Raw genomic sequence first — 22,843 nt, 5'->3', positions numbered from 1 at the left:
TCCAAAAGAATATACCAAAAAAAAAAAAACAACAGGAAGAAAAAATAGATGAAACACATGAGAAAAAAATTAAAATGGTAGACTTAAAGCTAACTATATCAACAATTACAGTATGTGTAAATGGACTAAGCATTCTAATTAAAAGCCAAAGATTATCAGGCTGGATAATATATCAAGACACTACAAAATATCCATTTTAAATATAATGAAACACAAGGTTAAAAGTAAAAGAATAAAAAAGATATTCTATGGAAAGAAAACTAATGTTGCTATATTAGCATCAGATAAAGATGAGAGTTTATCAGAGATAAAGAGAAAAACTTCACAACAATAAAAAGGTCAATTCACCAGGAAGATATAACAAGTCTAAATGTGTGTGTAGAGATTCAAAATATATGAGGTAAAAACCAAATTAGAGAAAATCCACAATCACAGTTGGAGATTTTAATAATCCTCTCTCAGTAGGTCACAAAGTAAGTAGATAAGAAGTCAGTAAATATATTAATGAGTTGAACAATACTGTCGACTTGACCTAAATGGTATTTACAGACTATTAATAACAACAGCTGCAAAATACAATTTCTTTCTAAACGCATATGGGACAATCACAAAGATGTACCACCTGTTAGTCCATAAAGCCTCAAAAAATTTTTAAAAGATTGACATTTTACAGAGTAAATTCTCTAACCAAAACAAAATTACACTAGAAATAAATATAAGTTATTAAAAAGATCCCCAAATGTTAGGAAAATTAAGTAACACACTACAAAAATTAAAAAAAAGAAATTTGAAATGATTTATTTTAAACTGAATGACAATGAAAACACAACATATCAGTATTTGCAGGATTCTAAGAAATGACTAAAGATAATTTACAATCATAACTACTTATACTAAAAAACAAGAAATGTTTAAAATGAATTATCTAAGTTTCTAACTTAAGAAGGTAGAAAAAAGAAGAGCTTGAAATTTTAAAAAGGAAGAAAATAGTAACAGTGGAAGACAATGACATAGGAAATAAATATAAAATAGAGAACATTTCAAAAGCCAAAATTTGATTCTCGGAAAAAGTTAATAAAATTGATAAACCCTAGCAAAAAAAAATCAATAAAAGAGAAAAAAAAATTACCAATATTAGGAATAAAGAGGAAACAATGCATCTCATATACATTGCATCTCATATTCTATTTTAAAAGGTAGCAGGCTAAATAAATAATAAATAAAAAATAAAAGGCTGTAGGCAATATTATGAACAACCTTATGTATACTTTCCATAACTCAGGTGAAATAATTAACTCCTATAAAACACAATGAAACTGAAAGAAGATGAAATCAAAAGTCTCACTAGAATTAATCCTCAAAAACCTTCTCCTAACCGAGGAGAAAAAAACAAACACTCCAGCTCCAGATTTCCTTGACAAATTCCACCAAATACAAACATTACACTTAAGCTAATAATTTTACAGCAACACTTTCACAAAAGAGAAGAGGAAGAAAGTACTTCTAAACTCATTTTACAAGACCAAGATAGCCCCCTATAATACCAGAAAAAGACACTATAGGAAAAACAAATTAGAAACTATTGCTATTAATATTAATTAACATTAAACTATTAATATTAATATTCTTCATAAATATTGATCTAAACTTAATAAAATACTAGCAAATTTAATCTAGCAATATATTAGAAGTAATTACAATATTACTTGTTATAATTAAAATATTATGACCAAGAAGAATCTATCCCAGGAATGCAAGGTTGGTACAATACAGAAAATCAATGTAAATCATACCATCCATAAAATAAAAGAGAAAAACCACATCATCATTTCAATAAATGTGGAGGAAAAAGCATTTGAAAAAAATTCAATGCCCATCCACAATAAAAACTCTTAGCAAACAAAGAAACAGGGAGGAGAGAGGAAATCAGTGAAAACCTACTACTATCATTCTTGAAGATCAAATACTTATTGTTACCCTACCCTACAAATCAGATAAGACAAGGACGTCTGCTCTCATCTTTTCTACTAAGTAGTGTAATAAGAAAACGAGAAAATGAAAGAAATAGATTGGAAAGGAAGCAGTGAAGCTGTTTTACTTAAAGACAACATAATCACATGCATATAAATTACCAAGAAGCTACTAAACGACTACTTAAAAACAGAAATTTAGCAAAGTCACATAACACAAGGTTAATATACAAAAATAGTGTATACTCTGTCCTAACAGCAAACAATTCGAAATACAAAATACAATTTCAAAGTCATCTCAGAATATAAAATATTTAGAATAAATCTAACAAAAGTACAAGACCGATACTCTAAAAACTATATATTATTCCAAGACATTAAAAAACATCTAAATAAATATAGAAACTTACCATGCTCATGGATTAGAAACCTCAATGTTGTCAGGATCTTGATTCACAAAATTTTGACCTATACATTCAATACCATTCATTATATATTCAGTATCATCCTAATGAAAATCCCAACATGGTTTTCTGCACAAATCGACAAGATGAATCTAAAATTTATACAGAAATGGAAAAGAACCTACTGTAACTAAAACAATCTTGAAAAAAAGAAGTTGGAAGACTCATACTTTCTGACTTTAAACCTCCTACACAGCTACAATTATCAGATAGTATGGTTCTACTCTAAGGCTTAAACAAGATAGATGGAACACAATACAGGATCCAGAGATAAACCCATACACATATACTCAATTGATATTCATCTAAGGTATCAAGTCAATTCAGTGGGAAAAGGAAGTCTTTTAAACAAATGGTGCTAGAACAACTAGATAAACTACTATGTGTTTTCCCACTCTACCAAACAATTAGTTTGATTCTGACACTAACTACCTGGATACAGCATCAGATCCCACAAGTTAATTAAGGGCTCGGTCCCACTAGACTACTCCCACTTCAGATACCAAACACAAGTTCAGGCTGTTACCTCTGCGTCTGGACTGACTAGCTATAAATCAGATGTTTCCATGACTCCCTCCTTCAGGTTTGATTAATGTGCTAGAGCAGATCACAGAACTCAGAGAAACATTTACTTATGTTTACTAGTTTATCTGTAAAGAATACAGATAAATAGCCAGATGAAGAGATACAAAGGGAAAGGTCCAAGAAGGCCCTCAGCATAGAAGCTTCTATCCCCATGGAACTAGGTTTACACAACCCACCAGAATGTAGATACACTCACCAACCCAGAAGCTCATCAAGAGTTATCACAGAGCTTAATCTGCAGAGGTCAGTGGGTAGGGCTGAAAGTCCTAACCCTCTAAACAATTAGTCTTTCTGGTGATCCGCCCCATCCTGAGACTATCCAGGAACCCCCACCCTAAGTCACCTTACTAGCATGAAGTCAGGTGTGCTCAAAAAGGGGCTCCTCATGAGTTACAAAGGATATTCCTATCATCAGGAAATTCCAAGGGTCTTAGGAGCTTTGTACCAGGACCCAGGGACAAAGGACAAAGGACAAATATATTATAACACAACTATGAAAAAATATAAACCCTTAGCCCACTTCCCACACAAATTTTAAATCATGATGTGCAAGCCAAAGCTATAAAGCTTTGAGAAAAAATATATAAGAATATCTTTATAACCTTGGGGTAGATAGGCAAAGATTTCTTAGGACACAAAAAGCATTCACTATTCAAAAAAAAATTTTTTTTTGATAAATTGGATTTCATGAAAATTTAAAACACCAGTTAATCAAAAAGCAAGCCACAGACTGGGAAAAATATTCCCAATACATGTATCTGACAATGGACTCACAGCCAGAATATATTAAAACTCTTGCAACTCAATTACAAGAAGAAAAATGAGCCAATAAAAAAAATGAGTAAAAGACTTGAACAGACACTTCATAAAGGAAGATATAGTGATTTAATATGCACACGAAAAGGGGCTAAACATCATTGATCATCAGGGAAGCACAAACTAAAACAATAAGAAGATACCATTTTATACCCACTAGTGAAGAGACTGACAACACCAAATATGGAGAAGATGTGAAGCAAATGAAACTCTTATGAACCTTGTACAAGAATTTATAGCAGCATTATTCAAAACTGGAGTTATCCAAAAACTGGAGTCTACCCAAATGTCTATCAACAGAAGAACAAACAGTATTTGATTATATTCATGTGATGGAATACTACTCAGCAATAAAAAGGATTCAACTACTGATACAGGCAACAACAGGATGATGCTCAAAAGCATTAGGCTAAGAGAAAGAAACCAGATACAAAAGGCTACACAGTCTGTAGGGCTCCATTTATATGAAGCATAAGAACAAAACAGAACTCATTTATGATACTAGAAATCACAACTGATGGCCTACGAGTGGGGGAGTGAACAGAAGGAAGCCCAAGGAAATGTTGTAGGGGGATGAAAACGTTCTCTATATTGACTGAGGGGTGGTTAAACAGGTATATACATTTATCAAAAATTACTGAAACGTACACGTAAGATCTCTGCATCCCATCGTACATATAACTTTAATTCTATAAAATATCATGAGAGAGAGGGGGGGAAAGACCTTAAACCAGACTTCCAGTTCAGACAGCAGACTGACCACAAGCATTTATTTTCTTCCCCCAGAAACAGCAACTGGGAAGAGACATCAAAGGAACTTCTGGAACACTAGTATTCCATTTATCGTGTCCTGAAAAATTATATAGGTCTTTTCACCTTGAGCTAATCCATGTATCTGTACACTAATGATTTGTACACTCTTCTAATATATACAATATTCAATTTTTTTCATCAATGAATCAGGTAACCTCCACAATCCACTGCTGTACAGAGCATTTATCCAGCTACTAAATTTTCACAAAGGGTGTTAAACTTACCAAAAACTGGTCTGCTTTCTAATGCAAAAGAAAAAAACGAAAACAAAATACTCTTTTTTTTTTTTTTTTTTTTTAAGATTTGATTTATTTATTCGACAGAGATAGAGACAGCCAGCGAGAGAGGGAACACAAGCAGGGGGAGTGGGAGAGGAAGAAGCAGGCTCATAGCAGAGGAGCCTGATGTGGGGCTCGATCCCACAACGCCGGGATCACGCCCTGAGCCGAAGGCAGACGCTTAACTGCTGTGCCACCCAGGCGCCCCCAAAATACTCCTTAATTAACAGTTGACATGATCATTACAGGTCACAGTGTAGTCCAAAAATATCAGCTTTCAGCTCCAATTAAAATGCGCAAATGATAATAGTAACTTTTCAAAAGAATGTAAGGTAAATATGTAGTCTTAGGCCTTAGAGGCCTTAGAGGATACCTAGAGCACCCCAATAAAATAAGTTATGGAGCCATTTTCTCACCCCATCTTTCATCCTGATATTTTGTAGCATGTTTGTTAAAAATGTACTTTCAGAACTTATCAGAGTAAACTGACTTTTATATGATTTATGTGTCAGAGAGCCAAATCTCCAAATCTCCACTAGTTCCTCAGCCAGATTATCAAATTCCATAAATATTTTTTAAGCTTAGCATCTGATGAATGTTGAGAAGAACATGAATAATGTCAGATGACTGAAGTGATGGGAGTGTAGCTGAATTCAGAAATCAATATGTATAATGTCAGCAATTAACACAATTATTCTATATTCTCTGACAGTATTCAGCAGTAAATAAAAGAGGCTGGGTTATGGAGGGATAATGACTGAGCATATGGAATGGGATCCTACCCTTCCTCTCTTCCCCAATTCCTCATAGAATGAAAAAACAATATAGTATGGTTCCTTCAGACTTTTGATCTTTCACCTCTGGTTTCATAAAGTTTTCTTCATTTACAAAAGTAGGTACTAAATCTAAGTTTGAATTTCAGATGCAAATTTTCTGCAGCCTAATTAATTTGTGCTGTCAGGTTTACTCTCACTTCTCCCATGGGACACTCCCTTTGCCCCTCTCCTGAGGGTCTGTGCACACTGGGTCTCTCTCTTCCACATTCAGGGGTTCCTTTGCAGAGATGTTTTCATCACCTGTTGCAATCTGAGGTTTAAATGGAACTTAATACTCAAAAAGAATACTTAAAGGCAGGATCCTGCATCCCTCAGAGAGGAGCATCAACATTTAGCTAAATCTCTGTGTCTCTTATCACTGACTTGGGTCTCTAAGTCTCTGATCACTGTGGAAAGCAGAAGTATTTCCATCTTCTTGTGGCCATCCATAAGGCTTAGGAGAAAATCTGAATCATTTCCTGTTGAAAATTACAACACTAACAGAGGGGAAAAATGAGAACTTAAAATATTCTGTTGACAAAATCAGAATTTTCCTTTTGGTGTTTCTAAATTTCTACTGACTCTAACTTTAAATATAAACTGAATAAAGACGGTTTTAGAATATCCTTTAAAAAAAAAAAAAAAAGAGGCTGGGTTAATCCACACAAATAAAGGACAAAGATCAGGTCACAAAGGAATTGGAAAAGAAGGAGTATTGTTGGGAGTATAACTGAAATAGCCAACTATGGAATCTAAGTATAAAAAGGAGGAAATGCAGCTGAGAGACTTGACTGCACTAGAAAAGTAGGAGGATTCTGGGACCAGAGATCAAAGAGAACATTTATTAGAACTCAAGCAGCAGAAGGAAGACAAGATGTGACAATGAAAAAAAGAAGAGTTTCAGAGTTCAAGACACATTTCATCTACCAACTCTTGCAAACAGAAATGAATATAGAAATATCCATGATTAGAATTATCAACCTATGCCTGACCCAAAGTGAAATCTGAATACATAAGGGGTAATTGCTGTAAATGGTAGAGAAAATACAAATTACTTCTGGTATTTACCTAGAACATAATTAACTGTAAATTCACAGCTACTAGAAAAAAATTAAAATTATTTCTATAAATAACAGACAGCCCATCTGATATTTTTAGGTTATCCAATCAACTGTTCTCTTCCTTAAGGATAAATTTAAGTTGATTGGACAGATATTATATACATAAATATAGAGCCAGATATACTCAAAATAAAACAGAATTTCATTTTGTTCTAAAGCAATTTTAAAATGAGCATGATTTATGTAATTTTTTTTATATCCAAGAACTTCTACACTGCCCTTATAATTCAATATTGGCCATAATGAGATTAACCATAAATTTAAAGAAGGCAGATTCTTATAAGATAGATTTCTTCATCTCACTACAGACTCAACAAAGCAAAAGAACAATATAAAACAAGACATTAGGATTTCCAGTTTTCGTAAGCAATGGGGAAGATTAAATCACAGACCAGTGAAATTGGTCTTGGCACCACAGAACTCATTATATATTCAGTCTACTGCTGGATTCTTTTGCAAAACATCTCAAACCTGACTGCAAATTTTAACAACTCTCTAATCAGCAAATGCATTAACCACAGTGTGCCAATAATAAAATGATACTCAATGCAATTTTCTTACCTGCCTCAACAGTTTCTCAATAGCTGACATTACCATAAGGCCTCTCCAAACAACTGGTGCAGTCTCCTCAACCAGGAAGCCCATAGACATACTGCAATAGTAAACCAAAAATACAACTAATTTACATACATTAATCAATATTATTCTGAAAAGTAGCATAAAGTAAAAAAGATATACTTACCAAGCAATACCATAATTCAAAAGAGGCCTCATTAGGTTGCCTGAAATTTAAAAAACAAAAAACAAAAAAACCATCTGTTTTAGAATATATAAACATACTGACTTACTTTCTTATCAAAAAGTGTCAAATTAACCAAAAAAAAGTGTCAAATTAAAAATACAAATGGCTACTCATACTGCTGCTGTTTAACTTTCAAATGATTCACCTCAATCTCCAACAGTTTAAACATTATACCAAACATACAACCAATACTTCCAATAGATGCACATCTATAAATAGTTGGAATATAGTTTTAAGAAACAATCCGTCTAGGGGTGTCTGGGTGCCACAGTCGGTTAACCATCTGCCTTTGGCTCAAGTCATGATCTCAGGGTTCTGGGATCAAGCAGGGTTCCCTGTCAAGCAGGAAGCCTGCTTCTCCCTCTCCCTTTGCCACCTCTCCCCCAAACCCACTGCTCATACTCTCTCCCGCTATCTCCCTCTCTCTCAAATAAATAAAATCTTTAAAAAAAAGAAAGAAGAAACAATCCATCTATAATTTTTAAGTGTCTCTAAAAAATAGCCTCAATAAGTAATTTTATCCACCAATTTTATTCATATGCAGACACATAAATTACATACTTATGTTTATCTAGTATGCACATACATGACAAGTACACATACAAATACGCACACATGCATCTAATAAGTTCTCCATATTTCTTTCTCCCTTACTTGAAGAATTTGTAAAGCATAAAAATCCAAGAGTAGAAAAACTCTATTTTTTATCTCAACATAGTAAAAGCATTATATGAAAAACCCACAGCAAACATCATACTCAATGGAAAAAGACAAAGTTTTTCCTCTAAGATCAGGAACAAGACAAGGATGCCCACTTCTGCCACTTTTATTCAACATAATACCGAAAGAGCCAGAGCAATTAGACAAGAAAAAGAAACGAACAGCATTCAAACTGGAAAAGAAAAAAATCAAGTTTTCTCTTCTCACAGATATGATCTTATATATAGAAAACATTTAAGATTCCACAAAAAACTATTAGAGCTAATAAATGAACTCAGCAAAGTAGCAGGATACAAAGTCAACACATAAAAATCCATTGCATTTCTATACACAAACGATAAATAATCTGAAAAGAAAACTACAAAAACATTCCCATTTATAACAGCATCAAAAAGAATCAAATACTTGGGAATTAATGTCACCAAGGAGGTGAAAGATTTGTACAATGCAAACCTTAAACATTGCTGAAAAAATCAGAGAAGATATAAGTAAAAGGAAACACATATCATGTTCACTGACTGGAAGACTTAATATTGTCAATACTGCCCAAAGCAATCTACTGATGCAATGCAACCTTATCAAAATTCCAATGACATTGTTTGCAGAAATAAAAAATCCATCCTAAAATTCATATGAAATCTGAAAGGATCCCAAATAGGCAAATCAATCTAGAAAAGAAGAACAAAGCTTGAGTATTCACACCTCCTGATTTCAAAATTTATTACAAAGCTACAGTAAACAAATCAGTGAGATACTGGCATAAAGACAGATAAACAGACCAATGGAATAGAATAGAGAGACTAGAAATAAAACCATCACATATACAGTCAAATGGTTTTTGATGGGGAGCCAAGATTATTTGATGGGGAAAGGACAATCTTTTCAACAACTGGTGCTGAGAAAACTGGATATCCATATGCAAAAGAATGAAGTTAGACAATTACATACATAAAAATTAAATCAAAATGGGCCAAAGACCTAAATGTAAGAGGTAAAACTATAAGACTCTTAGAAAAAAACATAGAGCATGTCATTGGATTTAGCAATGATTTCTTGGGTATAACATCAAAAGCACAGGCAACAAAAGTAATAGACAAATTGAAATTAATGACAAAAAATTTTTTATTTAAAGTTTTTTTAATTTACTTATTTGTCAGAATGAGAGAGAGAGAAAGCACAAGCAGGGGGAGTGGTAAGCAGAGGGAGAAGCAGTCTCCCTGGTGAGCAAGGAGCACGATGTGGGACTGGATCCCAGGACTCCGAGATCATGACCCAAGCCAAAGGCAGATGTTTAAATGACTGAGCCACCAGGGTATCCCTGGACTTGATGAAAATTTTTAAATGTTGTGCATCAAAGACAGTATCAGCAAGTGAAAAAGCAAGCCACAAAATGAGAAAAAAATCTATAAATCATATATCTTATCAGGAATTCATACCCAGAACATATTAAATCTTAAAACTCAACAACAAAAACAAAAAACGAAACCTAATTCAAAATCGGCAAAGGAAGTAAAGAGACATTTCTTCAAGGAAGATATACAAATGGCCAAAAAGCACACAGAAAAATGTTCAATATCACCGATCATTAGGGAAATGTGTATCAAAATTACAATAAGAAACCACCTCACACCTATTAGGACAGCTACCATCAAAAAAAACCCCAAAAAACAAAAAACCCAACCCACAAACAAATAATAATAATACAGTATGTGTTACCTAAATTGAACTCAAATAAGATATATTTTTTTAAATAGTCAAGTTGTACTATAAAATGGTTCCTGAAAATCAATATCCTATAAACTTCTCCTATTCTTACTCCCCAGAGCCAATAACTCTCAACACAATTGATTTTTTTAACTTCTTATTTTGAATTAATCTTAGGCTTATAGAAAGTTGCAAAAACAGTACAGACTACTCATATACCCTTTACCTAGCTTTCCATAATGTTAACATCTTAAATAACCGAAGTACAATTACCACAACCAGGAAATTAACACTGATATAGTATGGTTAATTAATCTGTGAACCTTATTCAAAGTTTCACAGTTTTCAGTTATCTCACAAAATATTATAGGATATAGTTCTTTTTTCATTAACACAGGCACACTTTTCATGCACTCATCCTTTCAATGTCATTATACCACCATTTTTATTAGATAATCATGTAAAGGTTACTAACAGCTGAGCAATGTAGCATACAATATGATTATTTTTTCTTTGTTTCCCTGAATTGGTGGTAGGGAGATCTTTGTGGTGCATTTATGTGTTTCCTTCATTTTCTATGTATTTCCTAGTAATTTGTTCCTAAACTATGTTCCAGTTGTATAAGTATCAAATACATTAATCAAAAGCACTAGGCATGCATGTTCATTATCTTGAACAAGACTCTGATGAACTCTTTATAGTGTCTTTAGAATAACAGAAGTTCTTACTTTTTAAATAATTTTTATATATTTTTATATTTTATATTTTTAATTTGTTTTTATTTTTTTTATTTTTAAGTAATCTCTATACCCAATGTGGGGCTCAAATTTACAACCCCAAGATCAAGAGTCACATGCTCTACTGACTGAGCCAGCCAGGCACCCCTAGAAGTTCTTATTTTTTATGTAATCAAATAAATTAATTTTTCCTTTATGGTATACCCTTTTTCTTGTTGAAGAAAGCCTTCCCTAAATATTGTCATTGAGATATTCTCTTATATTGTCTTCTAAACCCTTTATAGTTTTACAGTTCATATTTAAGTCCTTAAACCATTTGAAATTAATTTCTGTGTACCTTGTAAGGATCCATTTTCTTTTTATTTCCATGTGGATAATAAATTGTCCTACCGTCAATAATCTGTAATGCCAGCTTTGTCATAAATCAGGTTTCCATATATGTGTAAGTGTGTTTCTGGGATCTCTATTCACTCAGTTCCACAACAGAGTACATGTTATATACCTTTACAGTAAGTTCTGCTCGCTGGCAGAGTAAATCCTCTACCTGGTTCTCTCTCTTCAGGAGTGGCTTGCCTATTCGCAGCCTTTTGCTCATCTTTATAAACTGTATATTCAACTTGGTCACTTCCCACAAATGGAAGTTTGACTAAATTTGTGAGACTATTAGAAAAAATTGACATCTTTATAAAATTCTGTATTCCTATCCATGAACATCTTGTTTTTCCATTTATATACACTTTAAAATCTTTCAATAAAGTTTTACAATTTTTTTCCACATAAAATTCATACACTTTTGTTAGATTTGTCCCCAGGTGCCCTGTATTTCTTAAGCTATTTGTATCTTTTTTGAAATTGCATTTTCTAACTCATTATTGCTAGTATATAGAAATTTAATTTTCCCATATATTATTCTTATATCTAGCCACCCTGCTAAATTCCTTTATTCATTTAGATAAAGTTTTTAAAAAATTTTTATATTAAGAATGATATTTTCTACAAATAATGACAGTTTGCTTCTTTTATTCAATTCCTCATTCATTATTGTCACTATGTGTTTGGATATATTTGCAGATGAGGAGTACCTATATAATGTTAAATAAAATCTGTGATACGAAGACTCCTTGTCTCATTCCTAATTTTAAATGAAATGCTTTTAACAGTTAACAGTGAATATGATTCTTGCTATGTATTTTTTATAAATCAGGTTAAATGAAATTCCCTTTCAGTCCTAGTTCAAGAAGAGTATTGATATAAATGGTTATTTGGTTTTATAGAATGCCTTCCCAGCATCTTTCTGAATTATCATATACTTTTTCTCCTTTTTTTTTTTTTTTTTTAAAGATTTTATTTATTTATGTGACAGAGAGACAGCCAGCGAGAGAGGGAACACAGCAGGGGGAGTGGGAGAGGAAGAAGCAGGCTCATAGCGGAGGAGCCTGATGTGGGACTCGATCCCGGAACACCAGGATCACGCCCTGAGCCGAAGGCAGACGCTTTAACGACTGCGCTACCAAGGCGCCCCTACTTTTTCTCCTTTAACCTACTAAAATGGTAAGTTACATTAACAATTTTTTTTCCTAATGTTGAACCAAACTTGCTTCCCTGGATTAAACCCAATTTAATCACAACATAGTTATTTTATACAATGCTAAACGGCTTGCTAATATTGGCTTAAGATTTTTTACATACGTTAATTAGGGAAACTGGCCTATAATTTTCCCTTTTCAGAAATTCTATCCTACTAAGGTTTTACTAGCTTCATAAACTAAACTGGGAAGTATTATATATTTTTCTATTCCATGAATGAATTTGTATATAAGATTGGAATTATTTCTTGAATACTGACCTATTTCCATGGTTAAGATTTTTAACTACTGATTCCATTTCTTAGTAGGTATGGAATAATCTAGATGTTCTATTCCTTCCTCAATCTGGTTTAGTGATATCCATTTTTCTAGAGATTCCCCATCTCAACAAAATTTTCAGATGTATTAGCATAAAGTTGTCCAAACATCTTCTCATATTTGAAACCCATGGTTATACTTATTTGGGTCCCTTTTTTTATTTCCAATATATTTATAGGTCTTCTCTCCCTTTACTTTTTAATTCTACCTTGCCAGGCATTGTCTAATTTATAAGTCTTCAAAAAACCAATTTTTGGTTCTCTTGGTTCTTTACTGTATCTTTGTTTTCAAGTTCATTAACTTCTGCTCTTAATCACTTCCTTCCTTCTACTTTCTTTGGGTTTACTGCATTGTTCTAACTTCTTAAGTTAAACAGCTCATTTATTTTCAGTCTTTCTTCTTTCATAAATATAAATACTGAAGACTATTTATCTCTAAATATTATTTTAGCTTTATCCCACAAGTTTTCATTCTCATTATTTCTCCTTTCAACCATGGGTTATTTAGAAATTGTTTTTAATTTCCAAATGTGTAGATGTTTTTAGTTATTTTGTTATAAACTTTCTAAATCAATTGTGTGGTAGTTAAAGAGTGTAGTCTGAATGATACCAATCTTTGAAATTCACTGACACTTGCTTCATGGCCTGTTCCATAATCAATTTTTGTAAATGTTCTAGGTGTGCTTGAAAAGAAAATTTTATTTATAGCCATTAGATCAGGCTTGTTTATAGGTAGTAATCCTTTACTTTCAGTAATACGTTTGCTTTAAAGTCTATTTTGTCTGATACTAACATAACTATACCTACTTTCATTTCATCTGTTTTATGTATTTCCAAACCTTTAACTTTTAACCTATGTATATTTTTATGTTTTAGGTAATATCTCTTGTAAATAGCTTTAATCTATCTGGGTTTTGGTTTTACTTTTTTTCTCTTGACTTAACAATATTACAGTTTAGCTGGTAAGTTGTGTAATATTTAAATTTATATTGCTGATATATTTGTACTCATATCTACCATTCTACTCTGTACTTTCTCTTTGCCTCACTTTTTTTTAGTAGTCTTATTTTTTTTAGATTCTTCCCCTCATTACATTTTTTCCTCTTTTAGAATAGAAATCATATAGTCTATTTCTACTCTTATAATGATTATCTAGTATTTTTTAAAAAACATATTTAAAGTGTAAAGTTAAGCAATACTTCTATCTACTTCCTCTTTGATTTTTCAAATCCAATAACTGTCCCTCCCAAACCAACTCATAAGCCAGTTTTCCCGAATTTTAGTTCTCTTAGAAAATTCTCAGCCATTATCTCCTTAAATAGTGCCTCTGTTAGTTTTTCCATTATCTTCTTCTAGAACAATGATTAGACCTGTGTTGGACCTTCTGCTATCCTCATGTCTCTCAAACTTTCATTTGTTTTCCAGTTCTTCTCTATGTACTATATTCTGAGTACCTTCTTTTCCTCTATATTCCAGTTAATTAATTTTCTCTTCAGTTGTGCCTAATCTTTAATCTGACCATTTTTTTTCCCACTCTACTTAGAGCCAAGGACAAATCCAACACATATTCCCAATAATCACTAATGTAGGGAAGATTTATTTCATTGGTCACTTAAGGATGGCATCCTTTGGGTGCCCAGCTCTTACATGTCGATTCTCCATTGAACTTTCTCCTGCCCTGGGTGCCAAACTTTGTCTCCATTCCTTCATAGAAAGTCTCATAAAATATAGTCCCTAAAACACCAAGAATCAGCAGATAATACCTGGTAAATATCAATTCCATTGCCCACTTACACCAACTGGGTTACATTTTGTTATTTCTGAGTTCTGAGAAATTCCCTTCCTTTCCTACTATCTCAGACATATACTGAAAAGCAGTTTTTGTTAATATTCCATGTAATATTTTAAGGTATTCTATTTCAGGAAGAGTTTTTCTGAATATCTAGTTTGCCATATTACCAGTACTAGAAGTGGAAAGCTACTGATTTTTAGTGATCTTATATCCCCTCTAGTATCTTCCAGAACTCTCACTATTTTTCAAATAGTTTTCTAATAATTTCCTTTAAATTTTCTAGGTGGACAACCATATTTTGCCTTTTCCTTTCCACTATTAATAACTCTTACTTCTTTCTCTTGTTTTAGTGGATTGGCTAAAGCCTGCAATAGCAATGGCACTGCACTTGTTTTTAGTGTAACATAGAGAAGATTACACCAAAATAAAATAGGAGAATATGGATAACATTCACCTAATCCTCCATTTGAAATAGATGATCTAAGTAGTTTGAGTAGTTTGAGCCTGTTCAAAACATGGCTTTAAGTTCAAACTAAAACTGGAAATTTAATCTATGTGTTATGGACTGAATGTTGTGTTCCCACCAAAATATATATGTTGAAATCCTAACCCCCAATGTGATGGTAGAGTGATTATTAGGTCATGAGGGCCGAACTCTTGTGAATGGGCTTAGTACCCTTATAAAAATACTCGATGGAGAGCTCCCTTGCCCTGTCTGCCATTAGAGGACAGAGTGAGAAGACAGCTGTCTATGAACCAGTAAGCAGGTCTTCACCAGATATCAAAGCTGCTAGCATCTTGATCTTGAACTTTCTAGCCTCCAAACGTGTGAGAAATAAATGTTTGTAGTTTAAGCCACCAGCCTTGGGGATTTTTGTTATAGAAGCCTGAACAAACTAAGACACTGGGACAGTCCAAAGCCTTTTCACAAAACTGGAAACTAAAACCAATTAGTTTATTTGCCCTAAAATTTTATTTTTAAAAAATGTGTACAGCGTTCCTACACATAAACTTAAACAAAGTACTAGTAGTTTAAAGTTTACATTGAAACTTTGGAATCCACTGTCCTGTAACAGTTTTTTGAAGAGACCGCCATTAGCTGAAGTTATCATGATACAGATCATTATTTCCTACTTCCTCCTATCTTCATGATAGATCATACATTGAAGCACAAAAGATTCTTACTCCAAGTCAAACCATTTCAATTACCATAATGCCATTCACAAAATGAATGGCAGTATGCCACATACTCCTCACTCTATTACAACAGTTCTATCATTGCTAACAGGTATGAATTTAATTAATGGATTTTATGTCACCAGTGGATTTCAAACAAGTTTAGGGACTACTTTTACATCATAAATTAATTGTCAAGCTAGAAAAGACATTGTGACCATGTCAAACTAAAGAGCTAGGTAAAAAGGAAATAAGCATAAGAAAGACTATTTTAAATCTTTCTATTAAAGTTGAAATTGTTAAATGTTCCAAGGATAACTCTCATCTAGAATCAGATTTTCTTTTTGTAGGGATCCCACTGTTCATGAATCACCTAAATAGTAGACATTCCCACTTAACTTGGTATTACCAATAAGCCTGAAAAATCTCTGTACCTTTTATTCTGTTCCCTGGTTCCAAAAATAAAAGAAGAGTTTTAAATACAGCTGAACAGCAAGGTTCAGGAATATATGTCTAAAAAAAATTATAAGTTGAAATCACATAATAGAGGCATTAAATCCATTTTTTAAATGAGGACAGAGAATATACACCTTCATTTCACGAATTTTAAAGAATACTTAAAGTAGATAAAGAAAATAGTTTTATGAAAACAAGCTTTTATCCACATATTAATGACAAGACATTCAAAGGTACAAAAACCTTCAGAAAGTAGAAAAAGGACACCCAGTACAAGGTTTACAATTTCACTTTCTCACCATCTACCTTTCTATTCCTTCTTTTCTTTCTAAAACCAAGATCCTTCCTCATGAGAAATGAGATGCAAGAAAGAAGTTGCATCTTATTCTTTCAGGAGAACTCCAAGTGGCTGGGTTTGACTAAGTAGTTACACCAAGTTAGTACCCAGAAAAGGTTTAGAATACCCTATTTGTTTACTGGAAGAAAAGGATTTAGAGAGAAGATGAGTAAAGATAGGAAAATGGAATGGATCAAAACTCAAATGCCAATCTGGACAACCTAAAGGCAGTATAATAATAGTGGATCTAAAAGTGGAAAGGAAGGGGATCTAGAACATTCAAGAAGGGAACAAGAAGACTACAGAGAAAATGCTTCAATGTTTTTCCAATTTTACACCTATCACTTTTAATATTAAAATTTCTTTTCTCAGGGCACCTGGGTGGCTCTGTCAGTTAAACAACTGGCTCTTGGTTTCAGCTAAGGTCATGATATCAGGATCCTGGGACTGAGCCCTGTGATGGGCTCCATGCTCAGTGGGGATTCTGCTTGAAGATTCTCTCCCTCTTCCTCTGCCCCTCCCTCATTCTCTCTCTCTAAAATAAATAAATGAATCTTTTTAAAATTTTTTCATTACAGATAAAGAAGATGGGGTATATATATATACACAATGGAATACTGCTCAGCCATCAAAAAAAAAAAATGAAATCTTGCCATTTGCAACAGCATAGATGGAACTAAAGGGTACTATGCTAAGCGAAATAAGTCAGAGAAAGACAATTATCACATGATCTCACCGATATGTGGAATTTAAGAAAAAAAGAGGATCATAGGGAAAGAGAGGAAAAAACAAAATCAGAAAGGGAGACAAACTGTAAGAGACTCTTAATCATAGGAAACAAACTGAAGGTTGCTGGAGGGGACAGGGATGGGGGGGATGGGGTAACTGAGTGATGGACATTAAAGAAGGCACATGATGTAGTGAGCACCGGGTATTATATAAGACTGATGAATCAATATCTCTGCCTCTGAAACCAATAATACATTATATATTAATTAATTGAATTTAAATTAAAAAATAAATTCCCCCAAAATAAAATAATAACATAACATAAAATAAAATAAAATAAAATAAATTTCATTTATCTTTAGCATACATTCCCTTTTTGGAACCTTACTATCTCATCCCAGGCATCCACTCATCTCAAAACTGAAAGCCATCCAGGTATCCTTCTTAAAATCCAACCTCTTTCCCAAGAAAAGAAACTGTCCCTTTCTTTTCCAAATCGTCCCTTCCTTAATCAAAACTCATTTTCTCATGTGGTGGTTTCCATTAGGAAAATAACCTAAAACAAGTAAACCACTTTGAGAGCTTAAGCTTTGTAGAAGATACAAGTATTTTTAATGGAATCTACTCGGTAAAATATAAATGGGAGGGGCACCCGGGTGGCTCAGTCAGTTAAGCCTTTGACTCTTGATTTCGGCTCAGGTCATGATCTCAGCGTTGTGAGACTGAGCCCCAAACGGGGTGTGGAGCCTGTTTAAGATTCCCTCTCCCTCTGTCCCCTGTCCCTGCCCACGTGCATATGCATGCTTTCTCTCTCTCTCTCTCACAAAAAAAAAAAAAAAAGACTATAAATGAGAGACTATATAAGGGATAGTTTAGAGCAGGGGTGATTATCTTAGACTCCTGTCTACTATGGGGGTAAAATCTTCTTCATTTAGCTAATCACTCAACAAATACTACTAACTAGAAGTATAGAGAATAAACTTGATATCCTACCTCTGAAAACTTGCTAATTTATATTGTAGAGTTTAACAGAAACAAATTAAAGGAGAGCTAGAAAAAAATAGGTGAAAATGGAACTTTAGGTAAAGATGGTAAATACATGATTTACATGCTCTAACTTCCACAAACCATATACCACCATTCCTGGCCTCGAGCTCACTTTATACCTGCCTTGGCATCATTAAGTGATCATTAACTAATCACTAACTGATCACATTCTTTCCTGCTGAAACCAGGTACGGACTCAGAATTTTTTCCATATTATGTTCCAGGTAACCAGTTGATACTTATTAAGATGAAAATAATGCATGATCTCTGAGTTAAAGGAATAGTCAGGCATCCGAGAAGGAAAAATTTAAAAGATGACAGACTGAACCACTTACATTCACTCTAGAAGAGTAACACAATAGGAGTTACCTTTTATGTCATGCAGCACTGCATGCAGAAGATACTTTACAGATACTGTCTTTCACTGAATCCTTACAACAATCCTATGAGGCAAGTACTATTTCCATTTTACAGTTTAGAAGTCTATCCCCAGCTTTCTCCCCGCTTATCTATATCCCTTTCTTCCCTGGCAGCCTCCAAATCAGCTCTCCATAATCATCTCCTCTTCTGATCTTCTCTAGGATCTAACTTACCAAATGTTATCCTGTATGATTGGTTATCTTTTTTATGGTTCTAACCTATCTCCCCAACCAAATACCATATTCCCCTCAGTTAGTATAACTTGTACTCAAAACTTATGTTTATACAATGACCAAAACAATTTTCTAAATAGCTAAACAGTCAAAAGTAAATGGATAATGATGGAAACCCGCATACCCTATAATTGGTCCCTCAGGCATTTGTAGTGCAGTAAAATATTATTTATTGTAAGAAATTAGCCACTTCTTAGCTGTGGCCTTGAACAAGTTGTTTTTATATGACATACAAACTCTTCATATGTCCTACTTCATATGAAGTAGTTTAAGATCAGAAAGCTCAAGTAAGCTCCCCAAAGTTAAACAGCTAGCAGCAAAAGCAGGAAGGATTTGAGACTAGACCTGTTTCGTTTTAAGTTCCGTATTATTTCCACACACATATCCGAAGAAGCAAGGGGCTTAAGATCATGCAAATGCATATGGGATCAGAAGATAAAACACAGTTGGAAGGTTAGCTAATATAGATTTTCTTTCTATTACTTGATGACACCCAGACAAGTTCCATGATCAGCAATCTTAGTAAGGCCAAGAAACAGTCCATATTTTCAATGACTAGCAATAAATTAGATAGCAAACAAGGAACATAAACATTACAATAGCCAAATTGCCAAAACTGTGAGGGTTTTTGAAAATGAGTAAGCCTAAATGAAGTTTCAAGTGTAAATTCAAGTATCTCACAGTGATTGCAGTTTGTCGATTACTTAGAGCTAAGGAACTTAGATGTTGGGGGAAAAAATCACAGACAATCAATAGGGAAATAAGAGATTAAAGAAATCTGATGAACCCCATTGTTTCCTTACTTACCTCCCTAACTATGGGGGTTGAGCAAGCACACCATAAAGAACTAAAGAGGTGTAAAGAACTGATTCTATCCCTTTTCCCCTTTATTGCCTTGCTCACCATTTTGTGCTGGGTAATTAAAAATACATTCATTACATCACTTCAGAATATGCCAAGAAATAATATTCAAACTTGGGCAACTTTATTAAGTGGCATACTGACAAAGTGACTCATGACCAGAAAAATAACCAGAATGGCCAGCATACTCAAAACTATATTAATAGGAGAAAGAGCTGAAAGCTGGAAATTGCATGGCTGAGAAAAAACAAGGCTGCCATCATGGTGTACAAATATTTCACAAGTTATCAAAAGAAAATAGATTAGGTGGTTCTCATGAGGACAAAACTAGTAAAAGCATGTCAAAGTTATAAGGAGGCAGATTATTGTTCAAAATAATAACATTATATAGACCTGTCATGAAATGGCAAAATCTCCCTCACTGGAGGTATTTAGGCAGAAGCCAGATCACCACCTATCACACTTCTGTGGATTCCAAAATTTTATAATACCACAAACCAAGAGTTTCACACACAGCTAAAGATACAGAGCAGCAGCCATTTTAATTCATATTCCTAATTTGTTGATAATTAAATGTTTACAGTCTCTGTTTATAACAAGGAATGCCTCATTTCCACCACGGTTCTTCTTAATGACTTACAGAAAGACTGAATTAATTACCTATTTATGTCTATTAATAAGTTAAAAGTAGAAGAGGCATGTAACATACAGCTGACATAGAAATACAGCTTACATATAAATCATTGCCACTATTATGTTTCAGAGTTGGATAAGCTACTTTGATATACACCAATATTTTCTCCTCTTTCCTCTGGTAATTCTCTCTTTTCTTCTGGTAATTTTCTCATGCACAAATACATTGTGGGTTACGGAATATCTAGATTTTAGCCTACCACTCTGGGCAAACTTTGTTTTTTATATTACCCTCCTTATCTGTAACACAATTTGCTGATGAATTTAATGGAATCTAGATAATATAACATTATTTCTTCCTCCCTGCTTTCATCAATTCTCCAGTGCATACACAGAATACTACTTAGGAGTAACTATATGCATGACAGTGCATGTGATGACAATCTATAAGATGGATTTTTCTCTCATTTCAAATTCTAGGATTGTGTCTTGAAACACCTCTGTTTCTGAAGGAAAGGGCCGGGCAACTACTATAACCCTGTCTTTGTTGATTATCTGTCACTCAGGCTTCCAGTTCGCCCTGTCCTCAGACCTGGGGGATTACTGTATGGTCTGCATCAAAAGCAGAGCAGAAAGAGGAAGGGGAGGGAGGTCAGGGTATTTGATATCCTGGTTTTTCTCTCAGTGGGGTGGTCTTGGGCTGGCTGGGTCCCTCCACTGAGTGTCAGTCACTGCTTCTCCCAAGGCAGACATCTCTACAGGACTGTCTCCTTCCAGATTTGGATATGCTTCCTCCCCTCCCCTCTTTAGGATGGAGGTAGTAATTGTTTTACTGTTATTCAACAGTTATTCTTTCTAATGTAAATAGTCCATCTCAAATAATCCTGACCATGTTATGTTTTTTTGTTGGAAAGTGGCCCCAGGAAACAGATCCTCAAAATGAGACCGAAGTTATTCTAAAATGAAGGGATAATCTCTACAGTGGAAAGAAATGGGACCACTAAAAATGTATTTCACATTATCAAGATTCATGATCATACATCCAGTAGTGTGGTGGTTAATTCTGGCAATTTGATCATGGGGTACCCAGATAACTGATTTATCATTATTCAGGGTGTACCTGTGAGGGTCTTTCTGGATGCGATTAACATTTGAGTCAAAAGATTGAGTAAAGCAGATTATCCTCCCCGAAGGGGGTAGGCCTCTTCCAAGCCACTGAAGACCTGAACAGAACAAAAGGGCAGAATAAGGCAGAATTTGTTCTCTCTGCCAGTCAGCTGGGACATTAGTCTTCTGCCTTCAGATTCAGACTGCAATTTATACCATTGGTTCTCTTGGTTCTCAGGGCTTTGGACTCAGACTAGAACTATACCAAACTGCTCTCCTGAGTCTCCAGCTTGCTAAATGCAGGTCTTGGGACTTCTCAGTCTCCCTAACTATGTAAGCCAATTCCTTGTATCTATCTGTATCTCTTGATTCTGGTTTTCTGAAGAACCCAGATTAATACAAGAGGCTAAGGCACTTAAGTGCAATGAAAACAAAAGTGACTGCAGAGATGAAAGACTCATCCTCATTCTTAGTGCCCTAGAGAGTATATAGGAGAAGGAAAAGTAAAAGTTATGAATATACCTTTGCTTCTGGCCATAAAAGGGTAACAGGAACAGGACTGACCCCCTAATCACCACCACCACCAACACCCAACACACACGTACTTTAAAAAACTGGACAAAACATGTAAAAGTATGTTTTCAGACATGCCACAATAGGCAGGAGGACAATGATCCCTGAAAGAAGGGAAACAAGAAAATGAGTCCTACGACTGCTACGGTATACTGCCCTGGAAAAGTTTCCAGGCTGTAGTCCAGGGAGGGGAAATTTAAACAAAGCCCAGTAAGCTTGCTGAGTTGAGACAACAGAATCAAAGTCAGGTGAAGCAAAGGCAGCTACGATTTCTAAAGGCAGAATATCAGAGAGGAGGGAACAATACAAAGAGAGAACTCGAGAGAACTACAGAGGGCACCTGTGGAGTCTCTGGCTGAGTATTCGTCTGCACAGGAGTGAGAGAAAATTACACGGGACTGAGGAAAGAATCAGTGGAGAGCTGTACACTGTATAATTCCCCAAAATTGCACACAGCTGGACTACTTATGTTTCTACCAGCCAAAGAGGAAAGATCTCACAATACATGGTAGAGTCCTCAGAAAGGTATTGCTATAGTACTAGAGTATATTAGCCATAGACTAAAGACTGCTCTGGACCCACCTAAGCAAAGTTTAAAAGCTTTAAAGAACCAAACAGATTACAAGTAACTTAATTCCATACAACAGGAATTGGCAAACTTTTTCAGTGAAGGACCAGATACGCTTTTGTATATGGATGCACCTCTTCAAGAGGGCAGAGTGTGTCAAGATACTCATGACAGTTAAGGCTG

At 34.3% G+C, this 22,843-nt stretch overlaps 1 protein-coding gene across 11 annotated transcripts in view; it reads right to left on the bottom strand.

Annotated features, from left to right (window-relative positions):
- Positions 1–22,843, bottom strand: part of NUBPL (NUBP iron-sulfur cluster assembly factor, mitochondrial) — a 357,232-nt gene that overhangs the window by 194,033 nt on the left and 140,356 nt on the right. For all 11 annotated transcript variants that reach the window (XR_008957222.1, XR_008957223.1, XR_008957224.1 and 8 more), the window contains 2 exons: positions 7,605–7,644; positions 7,424–7,514 (listed from right to left, as the gene is read on the bottom strand). Coding sequence is in view for 7 of the 11 variants with exons in the window: in XM_057306471.1 (XP_057162454.1) it covers positions 7,424–7,514; positions 7,605–7,644 (131 nt within the window). In the remaining 4 variants the exon portion in view is untranslated. The remainder of the gene's footprint in view (positions 1–7,423; positions 7,515–7,604; positions 7,645–22,843) is intronic.

This window comes from Ursus arctos, unplaced genomic scaffold (genome assembly GCF_023065955.2).
Source record: "Ursus arctos isolate Adak ecotype North America unplaced genomic scaffold, UrsArc2.0 scaffold_37, whole genome shotgun sequence".
Lineage (NCBI taxonomy): Eukaryota > Metazoa > Chordata > Mammalia > Carnivora > Ursidae > Ursus > Ursus arctos.
This window is presented reverse-complemented; position numbering and strand designations above follow the sequence as displayed.